The following is a 16,770-nucleotide window of genomic DNA, read 5'->3' on the forward strand; positions in this document are numbered from 1 at the left end:
TGCCAATGACATATATGGATCTCTCAACAACAATTAACATGCTATGATGAAAGTTGAGTCCACAAAAGAAAATCTATTCACGATTACATATTGACAGGGTGGTTAAAAATGAATAAATATTTGTACCTTCCTAATTTACTATCTGCTAAAGTCATGCTATTTTCAGGCTGTGCCAAAAGTAAAGTGTTAGGTTGTGTAAAAAAATTAATTTAGGTGTGCTTTAGGTAGCCCACGTGAGAAACTAAACTTTTAAAAAGTTAAGCACAGCTAAATAATATACTCCATATCTTGCTTCATATATACATAAAAACCTTTCTGAAAAAGGCTTTATAAAATTGTTGATCATTTTGATCAGAAAACACTAAAACATGAGTACTGCATATCGTTATGGAGTTTGGTTTGTGAAAGGTATTCGTGAGTTCACAAAAGCTGGATACGATGTCGCATCAAAAAATTTCGAATCTCTTGATGGTATCTCTGTTAATGGAAGGTCTTATCTAATTACTGGTGCTAACAGTGGCATAGGTAAATATTACTTAACTTCATTTAAGTGTTTCAAAGTTTATTTGTTTGGTACAAGCTTAAACCAAACCTAATATGCTGCATGGCCTTCTAATGTATAGTTTTGGCCGAAACTATGAAGGTGTGAAAAAGGTGTGTCAACATGCTCTAGACTTAGCCTTGTAATAGGATTGATGAAGTTTTTTGTCCTTGCATTGTTTTCTTGCCTCAAGAAAAAAAATTAAATGCAATATGATGCCCTTTGTAGGACTTTTATCAATAACAGCACCGAAGAAAAGATGAGATGCAGTAATAATACTACTCATTCTTGTTTGATTTGTGAAAGACCTTTTTACACTTAGGTAAAGAAACTGCAATGGAGATTGCAAAACGAGGAGGTACTATTCATATGGTTTGTCGAAATGAAGTAAAAGGTAAAGAAGCTCAAGATGAAATCAAAACACATTCTGGTAAGCAGTCCTACTGTTATTGTTTAAATGTTTTCTTTTGAAGTCTCTCTAATCATCAGGCCTTTATTTCTTCAGGCAATCTGAGAAAAATTTCACAGGTTACAGAATTTACCTGAAACGGAGTCCTACGGCTGGCTAACTAAGCTGTTTTGTGCCTGTTATTTTCTAGATATTTTAAGTCATGATTAAGAAAAAAGTCATTGAGAAGGTTGATTTAGAAAAGTGATTTGCATACACGTAAACGAAGAAAATTGTTATGAATAACAACAGGAGTAACAGGCTTTAAAAGAAGAACTAAGAAGAACTTGTGTGAAAAATTAGCATTACAAATTGGCTTGTGTATAGTTCGTAATATCAGTACGTTTTATAATTTTTTAACATATTAGGAAACGACGATGTTCATCTTCACATCTTGGACATGTCTGAACCGCAGAAGGTCTATTTATTTGCAAAGCAGTTTGTTGAGACATCGAAACCACTGCATGTTATTATAAACAATGCTGGTTGTATGGAGAACACAAGAGTTTTGACTGAAGATGGTTTAGAAAAGAACTTTGCTACTAACACATTGGGAACATATGTGCTGACGTCATCATTAATTGATCACATTAAAAAATTTGACTCGCCCCAGGTTATAACTGTCACTTCAGGTGTTTGTTGTTTTTGTTGTTGTTATTGTTGTTGTTATGCCTAAATGTGGTTGCTTCTAAATTCTAACTGCTATAAGACACCTTTAGCAGTATAATATGGCCAATGAAAGAAAATTTCAACCTTTTTCTTTGAAACAGCCTCTTCATTCATGGAATTGGGACAGACCCGATACAGCTTTCCCATATAAGGACAGACCTACACATTTCATCATTAACTGTATTAAACTGAAAATTTTTCAAAATTTTAAGCAACTGTTGACAAGTTTCGAATAAAGAGTACTGTGAAAAACTTTTAATACCCCACAAAAATATTTAGACAGGGTTTGAGAGTTAATACTTTCCTACTAACCTTGTAAAGTGGCCAGAAAATTTTTTGTGAGGGATTGTAGAATAACCTTTCACCTAAAGCGAGAGATAGTGCGTCCATAATGTATAAGCTAATAAAAAAATATAATAAGTGAGTGATTTTTCTTATTTCACACTTTTTCAAGGGATTTTTGAAACCTTGTATATCGTGAATCGTTTAGGCCTTTGCAGAACGTTTTTGAAAACAAAAATTAAAAGTTTAGGAAATTTAGGAAATACAAAAAAAAAATGATGTGCAGCTAAAAAAATGTTTCTTTCCTTCACAGGTGGTATGTTGTTAGTGAAACTTAAGTTGGACGACCTACAATTAGAAGAGATGAATCCCTTCGATGGAGCTGTTGCTTATTCTCTCAACAAACGTCAACAGGTTGTGATGACTGATCATTGGACGAAACAACACCCACAAATACAATTCACAACAATGCATCCAGGTGAGATACTCTTAACTCGATGCCCACCCTCATACAAAAGCATACAATCTCATTCAAAATGACAAATCTCCTATAATCTCCTACAATCACTTACAAAGCTACCTAAAATATATAATTTCTAATACAAACTCCTGCTTTTTTAGATTTTCATTCAACCAAAATTTTGTTTTTAACATTTCTTCAGACCATCAAATAAACATATTGTTACCTTATTTGTTTTTGTAATTTTTGGGACATGATTGGTTTTCGTCCTGAGTTTTAATAATCCTATTTTGTGAAGCAGGACCTGTTATGGTAATAATATACAATATTATTACAAAATTAGCAACTTTTAAACTCTCCTACTTTTCTGTTACTTTTTTATCAATTTGATCACGTAATCTCATACAAATGAACGGAAAATTTAACTACAATCTCCTACAAATAAGAGATAAAATTATGGTGGGTACCCTGACCTTTTTTTATTTCTTTGCTATATAACCAAAATTAATATGATGATGTACATACTACAAATCTTCGTCGTGGATGTTGCTTCAATAAATATATCTGATCAACAAAATCCAATTTTTGACCTTCGTGCTTTAATGTCATTTTTATGTTTAAACTGCTCTAAAAATGCAAGATTAATGACGCATGACGTTTTAAAGTACTGTGTGTCTTTCATAGGATGGGCAGACACTCCTGCAGTGCGACTGTCATTACCAGATTTCCATCGCAGAATGGGAGACAGGTTGCGTACACCGTACCAAGGCGCTGATACCCTTATTTGGTTGTGTGTGTCAGAAACAGCCAGGAAGCTCCCTGGAGGAGGGTTTTATCAAGATCGAAAGAGTGTAAAAAAACATTTACCGTTAGCATGGACTAAATCTTCAACGGAAGAAGAAGACTTGTTTGTGAAGAAATTGGAAGAAATCTCGTCAAAATATACACAGTGACGAATCTATATTTTATATTTCAACAAAGATGTCTTCTGCGACTAAAACAGTCCTCGAATCTTGTGACTGACTCCACAGACTGTAAAGAATGTATATTTTTACAAAAGAAAGGCAGAAAAAATGTCGTTATTACCAGTTTTACCTCTTTTGTTTAGATTTTGTTCTGCTTTTTGTATCATTGCACCTTAAATAGGTTTCCATAATTAATCATTCTATACGTTCGTCTGTTTTGATGGTTTAAGTATTAACAAATCTCTTCGTTGTGAGGTTGAGTAATATAGAAGTTTTTGGAAATAAGGTAGTACGGTCGTACTTTATAAACATTTTGCACCTCTCAAACTGTTTACTGTTCTGTTATGTTTTATATGCTAATGAAAATTTAGAATTAGATTGTGTAAAATTATTTTTGTGGATACTTAATTGTGTTTTGTTTCAGTCAAATATATTGTTAGAGGATCGTTTATTAAATTAAAATTATAAAAAAAGGCTGGTTCTGTGTTATATAAATAGAATTTGTAACAAAAATTTAAAAACTGATTAAAAAAATTTATAGAAATAGAAAAATGCTTCTCCCTGTCGAAAATATTTTTATAGTTATTTTTCGCGCAAACTTTATTAATTCGTTAAAAGTCGAGATTGTTAAGATGTGTTTACACGTGGGCTTTCTATATTAAAGATTGTTTTATATTTAGCAGTGACCAAAAATGAGTTCAAAGTTTGCAACGCTGAACAAAAGGTTGCTATCCAACCCACATTTTGCTGAAGGATTAGTTGTGAAGGGGTTTGGGCGTGGCAGCAAAGAACTTGGAATACCCACAGCGAATTATCCAGAAGAAGTGGTTAACAATTTACCAGATGATATAGCCACTGGTGTTTATTATGGTTGGTCACGTGTTAATAATGGTGACATTTTCAAAATGGTGTTAAGTGTAGGCTGGAATCCATATTATAAAAACGAAAAGAAATCCATGGAAACTCATATTTTACACTCCTTCGCAGATGATTTTTACGGTTCAACGTTACGTATCACAATGACTGGTTACATAAGACCAGAGGAGAATTTCAACTCTCTTGATGAACTTATTAAAGCTATTCAAAACGATATTAAAGTTGCTGACGAAGCTTTAGAAAAAGCTGAACATAAAGAATTAAAACAAAACTTATTCCTCACCGCCGACAAATAGCTGATTTTGTGTTCAGCTATAGACGAGTTGTGGTGTAACGTATCGTTTTGATTTCGCGCCAAAAACAATACCGTGCGCGCATGTCTACAGGGAGAAAGTTTTAAACAACTGACCGCAACAATAAAATAATTCAATTCTAAAAAAAACTTTAAAAAAGCTTTAAAAAAGGAAAAACAATTAAGTTCTCTTAAGGGCTTGTATTCCTGAAAAAATTTTCTTTCTTTTTTTTGCTTAGCTTGATGCGCGTGCATATACGTCACATATAACTTGTCTGTTACGTTCTGTTATTCTCTTTAAAACATAACAAATATTCTAATCACTAGTTTATATGTACAACCTGAGAATGTGAATGGACCAAAAAAATTGATAATTTTAATATAATTTATAATTAAAGATGTTTCTATTAATATTTTATGATATCAGTTTTATTTTTTATTATTTTATACTTTTAACTCGCCACAATAAAAGAAATTCTTGATTTAGCGCCTCATTGATTTAGCGCCTCATTGATTTAGCGCCTCATTGATTAAGCATGTTCAATCTTTTAACATTTCTCGATCTCGATAACTCTAATAAATAGTAGAGTGCCCCTCTCAAATCTCGGATGAACATTTCTTATGATGAAAAATATTTAATAAGCGCTCACCTCGATTGAGCATCCTTTTAATCTTATATTTACAGTGAATAGGTTATGATTTGAACAAGAAATGTAATTACGCTATATATACTAATATAAAATTTTTTTAGTTCAAATTTACTGACAAATGGTTTTGTTTCTCTTAACTTTTTGATCTAATATAAGATTCAAACTGCTATTGCACGATGTATGTTATACAAATTTAGTGATAGAATTTAAAACCACTTAGAAAGATTTTTCTCGTCTTGTGACGTCTCAATGTTGTATCTTGTATCAGCATCTCTGTGTGAAATATCTGCGAAACATCTAGCGAAATCTTTCCATATTTTTAAACTTTTTTTTCATTTTTTAGGTACAAAAATGTCACACTCTCCTTTTCGAGTCTTAAAAAAATCAATACCATGGCTTAATCACCTAGGATCCAGAAGTAACGTTCAAAATAAATTTCCCCAAAATATTGGAGGTCTCTGCCATTGCAACCGAAGACAACACAGTAATTCGCACAGTAGAAACATTCGAACTTTCACTCCTTTATCACGTGATTTCCCACGTGTCATAACAAGTACTTACAAAAGAGGGTACAGTCAAAATGCTAGTGAAAGTGTGGAAGAATGGACACATTTTGGTTATGAAAAGGTGAAAGAAAAACAGAAAGTAAATAAAGGTAAGTGTGACCACGAATAAGTGACTGCTTCCATCTGTTGCAACAACATGATGTATGCCAGACCAGGGAAATCATGAAAAAGTCAAGGAATTCACATTGCCTATAAAAACATGAAAATTTGGCAAAATTTCCAGAAAATCAGTGGGAAAACTTGTGCACAATGAATAGGACCTACGTCAACTTGTATTTTAGCACAGGGGTGATAAATCTGATTTGCGTATTTTCTCCAGGTTCCCTAAATGAAAAAGCGTCAGGGAAAATATACAGACTGATTCAATCACAATACAGACTGATTTAATCTAATATTTTAGCAGAAACCAGAAACAATATCTGTATGAATATGTGGTTGTTAAAAGATGACGTTTATTTATCGAAAAACTATAATAATTGTTACGGCCCTTTTTCTTTCGTAGTTTACGACGTGTTCGAGAATGTTGCGACATCTTATGATCTGATGAACGATTTAATGAGTGTTGGTACACATCGGTTGTGGAAAAATCATTTCGTTCATCAACTGAAATTGAAACATGGCTTGAAAATATTAGACATGGCTGGAGGGACAGGTTCGTTACGTCATTATATCATTCATTCACTAATAATTTTTCAAACAAACAAACCCCGAATTAATGTGAGTTTACTAATATCCTTATTTCTTGTAATTACCTAAATAGTTTTATTTTCGTGATTTTTGCGAATTTTACCGTATTTGCGAGAATTTGTGTACCTGCAAAAGAAAAAAACATTTTCCGAGAATAAATCTTTGCGAAGTTACATTCGCTAAAATTATTTGTCTCGAATTTTTTTTTTTTTTTTAATTATTCTCCTGTGTTTTTCGATAAATTTTCTGTTTTTTAGTTGATAAAAATAAAAGTCAGCCTCTGTTGATATAAGTAAGTTCAATCAAAGGCTACCTTGTCTCAATAAATATACCTGAAACGTAAACTCGTTAAATTAATCTCTTCCCAAAAAACCTCAAAATGGTTGATTTGCGAAATGCTCAACATGATTGATCTGCAAAAATTAATCTTCGCGAAATGGTATTTCTCTTTTTAGGAGATATAGCCTTCAAAATGTTGGATAACATCATACATTCCTCACCGTCAACAAACTTCGAAGACACCAACACTGAAATTATTATTAGTGACATCAACCAAGCTATGTTAGATGTTGGAAAGCAACGTGCAGAGAAACTAGGGATAGAAAAAGGTACCATTTTGCATGAGAAACTCTCATAAAAATTGATAGCCTTCAGGTAGTTATCTGGTTGAAGATTTTTTATATTAATCCTATAAGTAAAAGTAATCACATATGTAGCTCCCATCACTCAGGTTGAAACCCCTCTAAACCCTGAAAAGATATCGGTAAGGATTCTTAGAAGTCCAGAACGTTTGTCTGAAAAGTTAGTTATCCTTAGCAGCTTTTGTCACAACACCTATTTCTACATTGTTTTGATCTATACCCAAAAGGTGTTAGTCTAAACAATTTATGACAACTTGTACTTTTCATGAAAGCGCACGTTTTTATCCATTTTTAGCTTTTCAGTGGAAGCAAGCAGATGCTGAAAATTTACCTTTCGAAGATGAATCATTAGATCTTTATACAATTTCATTCGGAATAAGAAACACCACGCACATAGACAAGGTATATATAGGTTTATTTACGAGAGTAAGGATCAATGCAACATTGCTGTGAGAAGAAGTTATCTTAAAGTCAAGCTAACTGGAGTATTTTTCATTACTTAGGTTTTAGACGAAGCGTTTCGCGTTTTAAAAGTTGGTGGTCGTTTCAGTTGTTTAGAGTTTTCAACAGTTCAGAATCCTTTAATAAGCAGGTGAAAAATCTTTTTTTAAGGTTGTTTTTGTCTCTTGTTTAGTATTTTGTTCATAATGACTGCCAAATTGCAGCTTCTTGCTGAAGATACACACAAAATATGTATGACGGCCAGAAAATACCTGTGGATTGTTTTACCGGCTAACAACCAATTGTATTACTGTTATAGGCTTTGCAGTTTTTTTAGCAAATTCACTGAAATTAATTTAAATGTTTCTGATGCTCTGGAACCGTGAAACTGATAAGTCAGAAGAAGGGCATTCTGAGACGAAGCTTTGACTGTGAAACAATGTCATGTGTTAATTTGCTAGTGTTTCTGTGTCTTTAAGACAGTTAACACTAAAATTGAGATGTGTAAAATCCTGAGAAAATTGAGTGCCAAAAAGCAAGTTGCTACCAGCAACAAGGTGGAAGGGCAAAAAAATTGATAGTATAGGCATATTGACAGGTAGTTTTATAATTATTCAGTTTTTTCATTCTTCTTCAAAATTTTATTTTTCTTAGTTTCTACGATTCATATTCCTTCCAAGTGATCCCAGTGCTTGGTCAAGTGTTTGCAAACGATTGGGATTCATATCAATACTTAGTTGAAAGCATCAGACAGTTCCCTGATAAGGTTAGTTCTCACGACCTTTTTGTTGTTAATACGATCGTAAATGCTAGTGCAACCTTACCACCTCATAATTTATTGGGTTTCATCTAATATTATCAAGGTCCATTAGGGTTTCGTCTAATATTATCGAGGTCCGTGGTTTTTTATCTCTTTTATTTTGGCACCATTTTTTCGCAACACAACTGTTCGTGTATTTATTTAGGCCCGTGTCTATTACTATGAGGCATGTCACTAAAAAAACCCAAGATTTTAAAGACATTTTTGCGATTTTGCGCACGAATAATTTTGCAAAAACGCTAAAAAAACTTTCTGCGCAAAACTTGTTTAAGTTTAAGAAAGTTGATGGACTGAAAAAGTACACCGAATATTCTGTTCTTTCTTTTAGAAAGCCTTTGCTGATATGATATACGACGCTGGTTTTAGTAACGTGATGGTTGAAGATATGACCTTTGGTGTAGTCTGCATACATGATGGTTTCAAAATATGACCTTCTGTGACATAAAATAGTTTTGTATTGTTTTCAATTTCATATTAAATTTAAATTTTTATTATCTTTGCTCTTTGATAAGATTGTATAAGCCCTATATGTTTACTCACAAAATTTGATTGTAAACCGACATGCAGATCCCAGTTACGAGTTCGTCAGCAAAAAATTAAGAGGCCTGGGACGAGCAAACAAGTGTCATTTTGGCAAAAAAATTATGTTAATCAATTAACCTTTATAATATCTATGCCTTGATAAAGTTTGAATGCACATCCCTTAACAGGTCTAAAATTACTGATGAAAGAAAATGTCCAAAGTTGCTATTACTGAAATATGACATCATAATTCATGCATCATAATTAAATCTGAAATTCTTTAAATGTGAATATCTTGAGAACGAAAAGAGCTTTTTAAACAAAATTAAAAAGACTTGTTAGCTAGCTTTTTAAGCTCTATAATATAAGTCCAACATCATTTTATACCTCCGATTCCCTTTAAGACCTACAACCCTGGACATAATATGTAGGGTCCGTTTTAGTCCGTTTTTAAGTTCTTTCTTGAAGGAAAAACAGCATCACAAGCTGCAAAAGTTTTACTATGGTAAAAGTGTAGGTCGAGTAACCAACATCGAAAATGCGCCAGCTGCATCTTTCGCAATGCCCGCATTATGTAACCATCCGCTGCACGACCCGGGAAGATCAGAAATGTGATCAAAAGAAACTTGCTGACGTCAGAAAAAGTATCACTCTTTAATAAATTAGATTTCACCAAAAACTCAAGTCCGGTCTGAACATAAATAGGTAAATTGTGACAAATTCGGAACAACAGGGTGGATCAGGGGAGCTGGAATTCCTTAAATGGTTCTGAATTTTATTTAATTCTGAAATGTGTTTGGTACCGCAAATATATTTTTTTAATGTTTGTTTCGGAAATGTTCTTAAAGTTACAATTTTTGACAAGCAAATCTTAGGTTACCTGAAAAATATAATTTGATATTTGCAGGCCTCTGCTTGTTCGCTTCTGTGGTCCATGTTCTTGAGAATGTACAAATGTTCTTTCGGCCACAAATCACATTCTCGTCTCTACCTTAAAAACTAGGGACGAGAGTGCCTACGTCAGATACAGCGCGGTTAATGTGTGTTCTATCTACATGAATCCTTGCGTGATTTCTATTGTCCTGGAAGTTAAGTATACTACGAATAATATAGCGGACACCAATTTACTAAAAAAAAACACAATTCAGTAACCATTCCTGTTTATAACCACGTTGTCTACCTTTCAAATGGGAATTATTTAGACTTATTGTGATCAAGGAAAAACAATCATACGAAAGATTTACTTCGTCATTTACAAAACTAAAACCTTGTACTCTCGAGTGCCAAATAAACGCTCCCCCACACATCGAAGGAACTGCATATACAGTACATTAAATCGGTATAGGGAGTCATGTAATGAAACATGATATTAAACATGTTTTACTGTTTTGTTTTTACATTTTAACTGTGTGTTATATTTTTAATATATCTGCATGCTGGAGGTAAAATTTACGAAAAACAAATACATTTTTAATCTATCCACCCCCTCCTTTTTATTAGGACCCCCCCCCCCCTATTTATACTTTTTCAAAAACGCAAGACTTCACGGGACTGGAAGGGTTAAATGATTATCAGGATCTTTTGAGATGAGTGTGAAGATGGCTATTTTATCCTGATCAATAAATATAAAAAGATTCCGACATATTATTTTTAAATGGAGGTTCCTTCACGGCTGTCTTATACTACAGCCTTCTACTTTTTAAATTATTAATTTTTTAATGGAATTCTCCGTTTAAGTTATTCATACCGTATTTTACCAGGGCCTTCTCGAAATAGGGGACAAAAGTAAGGATATTTAAAAGAGGTTTTTCGCCATTATTTAAGGAGGATTGAATTTTTTTTTTAAGAACACGTTATGTGAGGGGTAAAAATATCTTAGGTGAAGTTAAAATTAGGCACAAATACTTAATTTTTTTAAATAATACATAAAAAAAAATACAAAAAATTTCTTTTGAAGTTGACAATCTATAAGTACTTCTCGCCAAGTCGAATGACCTCAAATAAGATCTAAACGAATAAATCGATATAAAAGTTAAAAACCAACTTGTGCGTAGATTTTCAAAAGTCATACCGAAAACCTTCGTAACAACTCCCGATTCAGACAATCAGTTGGCAGTTTTCAAGATGTGCGTGGTTGGGAGAGATATAAAAATATTTGCTGATAATTATCCATAAATATTTTACCCAGTAGTGCAAAAATTACTGCACGTCGTGTGTCCGTATATTTTCTGCACCGGGGGAGGAGTGCTATAAAAGACCACGTGTTCTTACCTCGATAGCAATTAGCACGATAATCATCCATTCTAAACGATGTGAATGTTCATCGTTCAAGTGACTACGCAACATTTCAACTAACTCGGTGCATAAATTCAGTTTTTCATTCATCACCTAAAAATATTTCACATAGATTTCGTTACTAAAATCAGTAAATTCCAAATGGCTTTCACAAACGTACTACTAATTGTGGAAGAAATGATAGCCGATGTAAAACTTGCGAATCGGACTTGTAAAATTGCGAAAATAAGTAAAAAATATATCGTGTTGATTAAATGTAATGGCTGAATTGTATTTTACATGGGAATTGCAACTAATTGTCGGCGATTCCACGACGATCCAAAGGTATAAATTTCGCTTTCTATTGTTGCGCTGTTTTCCTTTCAGAAGCACTTTGTCCACAATTACAAAGATACGATGATAGTAAAGAATCGTTTCGGGAGAAATCGTTACTCAAAATCGTTGAATATACAAAAAAAAAACATTATTATACACGTTGCACAAAATTTTCTTGACTGATAAAGAAATACGAGCATGGTCATACGTACGAAAATAAATCATACCTTAGTTCTTTTCGAAATTTCTAAGTAAGTGCATGTCTTGAGATATAACATTTCTAAATCTTCTCTATCCCAATAAAAATCCGGAACAGCAAGAACATCTGAATATAAATTGATTTGGTGTCTAAAAATATTTGTATGTCATCACAAGACGTCCCGTGATAATGTTCATTCTGTACATTCTGCATATTTAACGCAAACCAAGGCTAGAGGGTTCACCAGTGATTATTTTAGCACTGATGTTGTAAATAGTCTTAAGGAGGTTTTGCGCGGCTTAAAATTTACGAAAAGTTGAAAAATTGGAATTTTGCGATTGGCGAGAATTTTTACATTTCGCGAGAATTTCTATATTTCGCAAGAATTACTTTTCGCGTTAAAGCTAGGTTTATCTGCTTTTTAATAACCGAATAGAGAAATCACATGTTTTTTTATAAGTAATTAAAATTCCAAATAACAAAAAGATTTATTGGAATATGCTTATGAAAATCGCATGATCAAGCTCAAAATGTTTATTTAAAAAAAAATAATACATTTGTATTTTGAACATGAGTAATTACAACACATATTGGTTAATTCAGACAGACAGGCAGACAGGCAGACAGACAGGCAGATAGACAGACAAAATATAGATATTTCGAACAGACGGAAGTGATAAACTGGCGAAAACTGTTTATTTCGTCACTCTGTCATTACATTTTATTTATTCACAACGTGGAATAATTTGCTGTCGTGTACAATGAAAAATTACATAAAACGAGTTATTTTATTACCTCAACGTCAACAGCTCTCCAATCTTCTGTAGAACTTCGCGTCTCGTCATAGCCACTTTATATCCACGTTTTAAAATCTATTTAAACAAAATAGATTGAACTTATTGGACCCTTTTTACGTTAGTACGGCATTTAATGGACGTCAGTTGTGTTGACGCAGTATTGTTAGTTTACGAAAACTGTTTTCTGTTATTTCCTATGTCGTTCAAACATGGCCCTGTTAATTCTTTTTTTGCAACTGAATACAGGCTCTTCAATGTCAAAATAGATTCCGAGAAGTAAAAACTGCGAAATTTTATCTCCCCAAATTTAAATATCTTAATTTTCGGATTGCCAAAAAAAGTTTTTCCTCTCACGCTCAAAATCGTAAAAAGAAATTTTTTGTTTTGTTTATTTCTAATTATGTCAACGGGAAAATCTTCCCTCGAAAAATATAGAAGACTTGCATAGGTTTACAAATGTTGAAGATAGTTTTTGCTCTTTTTATGAATTGGCCCTCGATGGCACAAAATGCAACGAAAAAAATAAAGTTACCTCAGGAATATATCTTAATGAAACAGAAAACTTTTCGAGCGCTAACTCCCACATATCCAGTTTTACTACAAAAACGAAGCATCATAACATTGATCACAAGTTAAAACAACTGTTCATGTAGCAAGGACATAAAATATAGAAAAATAAATACACAAAATCGACAAATATATTAATACATGTCATCCCAATTATAATCGTACTAATCCGCATTTTTTTAAAGTTAACATGAAGTAGCCTTTTGCTAAGTTTAATATGCGCGAAATTAGAGGACTGTTGCACGAATTTTTAAAACATTTTATAACGACATTTTGTGAGATCAGTAATTTTAGACCTGCTAAGGGTACGTACTCGATCTCTAATGTATAAATAATATAGAGGAAAATTGATTAAATAAAAAAAATATTTTGCTTGCTTATCCCAGGCCTCCTAAAGTTTCCATGAGTTCAATAAGTTAGAATCCCTAGCCCTACTCCCATCCTCTGATTGACAGAACACTGACTTGACGTACCAGATAAAGCCATAGCATTAGAAAAAGCCAACTTTTCCAAGACATGCTCATTGTCTGTCTTCTCGCCAGAACTTAACAATATGTCACCATTCAGTAACGAGGTCTTTCCGCTGCGAAGGAAAAAAACAAGCTATACGCCAAAGTCGTACATAAGTACACACACAGAGAGAAATCCTGGAAGAGGGGGTGTTTAAGGAGAGGGTTGGTAATATGTTCCAAGTCGATAGTTTGAAAGTGTGTTAAATTGAAGTGTGTGGATTTTCATAAGGAGTTTTTAGTGTTAACCCTATAATTAGTTAACAGGAATACTCAACTTGATGTAGTTATCAAGGCATACTCACTTACTCAGCTTGTATATAATTAAGTTGTTCATATTCTTCTTCGATGATAGATGGTTCATATGAACCTCTCTCATGTTCTTTTAAAACATCTCGAACACATGCTATCTAAAAATAAGTTTGCCTGTCTACAACTAAAAAAAAGCTGGAAGATAGCCGTAAGTTTTTAATTAGCAATCTATACTGTTACCGACTGCTGGCCTTATGGTAGAGCGTTCGCCTCCTGTGCGGAAGGTCTTGGGTGCAAACCCGACCTAGTCATGCTAGAGGATATGTGAAAATGTGAATCGGTCCTTTTTGTTTAACATTTAGCATGTGAATAGGATTGATATCTTGGGCGGTTGTCTAGTGAAGCAGTTGTTGTGCTTGCAGGCCTTCCGTAGCTCAAATGGGATCTTTAAATACAATAGGACCCTTTCACAGGACCCTCATTGATAACAGTTCTATTAGGAACTGAAGAAGCTATTAATAATGATTAATGTGCTATAAAATAATCAAAAATTGGAGCATAGTCTCGTAACTAATGATACATTCTCTTTATCAATCTTTTTGATCAATATTTTTGATGGTGTTAAAACGTCAGAAAAAATTGAGGAAATCATTAGTTTTGTACAGTATTTTGCGCTGATTTAATCACAACAAAAGCAACGCAATTTAGGAAAAAAAAAAACTCTGGTTATGTTTTTACGTTGTCATGAATTACCTTAACACCCGATTACCCGATTCACACAACTTATTTGTACATTTAAAGAAATTTCGAGAGTGATAACAAAGTTTCTCCCAGTATACTAAGGCTTTTGGATGTTACATCACTCATACTGACAATTTCTGGACAAACAAGCAAGACTCAATGCTAAGTTACTGTATCTTTTTTACTTGTTCCGTTAGGATGGTGTCAAAATCAAACTTTTAAACACATTTTCATTATATCGAACTTGAATGAATTATAACACAATGTAAGTCTCGAAAAATATTGGTGTTTTTATAATTCCTGTTGCCTCGTCTCTTTTTTTAACTTTAGGCTGGATTTTCAAGGATTTCAGCTTCAAACTTGTGAATATTTTAAGGAAAAAGTTTCCCCTTTAGATTAAACTTTGTCTTGAATTTTTCCCTTTAAAATAATATTTTTTTTAGTATCTTATCGTTTTGTTATTATTAAAAATATATTTGAATTATAATCTTACAAGTTTGAAATTCATCGAGTCAGCTTTCTAAGCCCCCATTTCTGGTAAATAATCCACGTGGCTTAATCAGTGTACAACAGTAGCGAAATACGAAACGAAAAACAAATAATGCATGACATCCCACTAACCTCTTGTTCGGTTATATTCCAACATACAAAAGCTCCCAAGCGTCTGAAAAAAAACAAATAAAAATAACAACATTTTAAAGCACATTTGAAAAGAAGTTTGAAGTTACCAAAACATTTGAAAACCAACGAAGAATTAATTTGACATTATTGAAAATATAAATTTATCTGACGAAATATTACCTAAATAAAAAGATATCTCCTTTCTGTTCATCGGCATATTGTGATTTTGATATGTGCAACACATCCGAAGCATCTGAAACAGAAATTAACAGAAGTCTAATCATTCTCATAAAAACTTTGGACAATTTTTAAAATAAAAGAAGACTATGCTCAAAAACTAAAAACAGCTTATACTAGTAAGAATGTTATATGCAAGAAGCACCTTGAAGAACTAAGAGGCCTCATGACTATATTATATATACAGCTGTCTCTCTTTCACGCAAAATAGTACCGCGAGTAGCAAGACACACCCAATGCGGTATAAAAGAAACGAGCGAACCCGATTTTTCCACGGGCCACAGACTATTCATTTAAAAAAGGAGAAATATTTTACATTTAAAAATTCAGACAAGTCATCGTAAGTGGAACTAGTGAGTGTGCTCTCAGAAGATCAAAAATTTCGACAATTTAATGATAATTTAAAATTAACTCGTAGACTGGCTACGACTATCATGTAATTTTTTTGTTTAAAAAAAATGTGCTTTTCAAAATATTGGTATCGGTCACCATATCACAAAGCTAAGTTTTAAGTTTCAAACAATGAACTAAATAATTTAAGAACTGTCTTGCTCATGTTAGAAATGATTGGACGATAAACAACAAATATGTTATCCTTAATTGAGAACCAGATCCAAAAGTAAGGTTTTAAAAAAAATCTCAACAAGGGACAAAAACATCTTTGTTTACCATTAGGTAAAATACCGATGGAGTATTTGTCATGAACAGTAGTGAAATATTTTCGTATTTCTTCGAGATTGTATGATTCCCCAGTGCAATAAGCTGTACACGTTTTAAAATTCTAAAGAAACAGATTACATGTGTATTATCTCTCAACATAATTTCTAAATGTTTTCCAGGGATATATTAAGATTAACATTGTACATTTTATAGGCTATCAATTATTTTGGAAAAATATAACTTGAGAAGATTTCTTCCAGTAATTTCGAAAAAGTCATTAGATATCATGCAAAATGATAATTTGATGTTGGATTTAATAAGAAGACATAACCCACTAGCCATCTTGGAGATCTTAACCTGTTAGTACATATATTATTTGAACAAGATTAACATACAGATCTCCCATAGCTGAGTACTTGATTAAAAACTTCAGTCAGACAAAAAAAAGTTTGAAACTTACATTTGTGTCAAGCTGCGTATTAGTGCTCTGTTTAATTCTTGATCTTCTGAGTATATCTGTAAGAAGAGGTTTGTGTGTTGAAAATGATCTTCTGAGTGGATTGGCAAAAACAGGGTTGGGTAAAAATATTTTTTGATTCTTTAAACAATAAAAACAAATGTTGATTAACCTCATATTCTTATTTACGTCCTGTAAAATAAAGTTCATAAAAACAACAATGGCGGAAACTTTACATGAAGTTTTGAATCACTCCTGCT

The 16,770-nt window shown here is 32.8% G+C and overlaps 4 protein-coding genes across 4 annotated transcripts; 3 read left to right on the top strand and 1 right to left on the bottom strand.

The window, feature by feature from the left end:
* The first annotated feature begins 70 nt into the window (after nucleotides 1-70).
* On the top strand, nucleotides 71-3,917 carry LOC130623335 (dehydrogenase/reductase SDR family member 12-like). Its single transcript, XM_057438805.1, has 5 exons — nucleotides 71-525; nucleotides 864-971; nucleotides 1,358-1,621; nucleotides 2,254-2,418; nucleotides 3,085-3,917. Exons 1-5 carry the CDS (start codon nucleotides 369-371, stop codon nucleotides 3,351-3,353), a joined length of 963 nt encoding a protein of 320 aa, XP_057294788.1. The 5' UTR covers nucleotides 71-368; the 3' UTR covers nucleotides 3,354-3,917.
* Nucleotides 3,918-3,920: 3 nt separating this feature from the next.
* On the top strand, nucleotides 3,921-5,357 carry LOC130623342 (riboflavin kinase-like). The gene has a single exon (XM_057438813.1). It carries the CDS (start codon nucleotides 4,058-4,060, stop codon nucleotides 4,535-4,537), a length of 480 nt encoding a protein of 159 aa, XP_057294796.1. The 5' UTR covers nucleotides 3,921-4,057; the 3' UTR covers nucleotides 4,538-5,357.
* Nucleotides 5,358-5,501: 144 nt separating this feature from the next.
* Nucleotides 5,502-8,832, top strand: LOC130623330 (2-methoxy-6-polyprenyl-1,4-benzoquinol methylase, mitochondrial-like). Its single transcript, XM_057438801.1, has 7 exons — nucleotides 5,502-5,838; nucleotides 6,252-6,401; nucleotides 6,892-7,044; nucleotides 7,373-7,479; nucleotides 7,581-7,669; nucleotides 8,173-8,284; nucleotides 8,667-8,832. The coding sequence occupies exons 1-7, from the start codon at nucleotides 5,535-5,537 to the stop codon at nucleotides 8,766-8,768; spliced, it is 1,017 nt and encodes a 338-aa protein (XP_057294784.1). The 5' UTR covers nucleotides 5,502-5,534; the 3' UTR covers nucleotides 8,769-8,832.
* Nucleotides 8,833-10,765: 1,933 nt separating this feature from the next.
* On the bottom strand, nucleotides 10,766-16,720 carry LOC130623331 (required for meiotic nuclear division protein 1 homolog). The gene is made up of 11 exons (XM_057438802.1): nucleotides 16,514-16,720; nucleotides 16,063-16,174; nucleotides 15,337-15,409; nucleotides 15,157-15,199; nucleotides 13,852-13,952; nucleotides 13,507-13,616; nucleotides 12,999-13,063; nucleotides 12,465-12,541; nucleotides 11,698-11,818; nucleotides 11,132-11,248; nucleotides 10,766-10,867 (listed from the first exon to the last, which is right to left on the bottom strand). Exons 1-11 carry the CDS (start codon nucleotides 16,718-16,720, stop codon nucleotides 10,826-10,828), a joined length of 1,068 nt encoding a protein of 355 aa, XP_057294785.1. The 3' UTR covers nucleotides 10,766-10,825.
* Nucleotides 16,721-16,770: the final 50 nt, after the last annotated feature.

This window comes from Hydractinia symbiolongicarpus, chromosome 13 (genome assembly GCF_029227915.1).
Source record: "Hydractinia symbiolongicarpus strain clone_291-10 chromosome 13, HSymV2.1, whole genome shotgun sequence".
Taxonomy (NCBI): domain Eukaryota; kingdom Metazoa; phylum Cnidaria; class Hydrozoa; order Anthoathecata; family Hydractiniidae; genus Hydractinia; species Hydractinia symbiolongicarpus.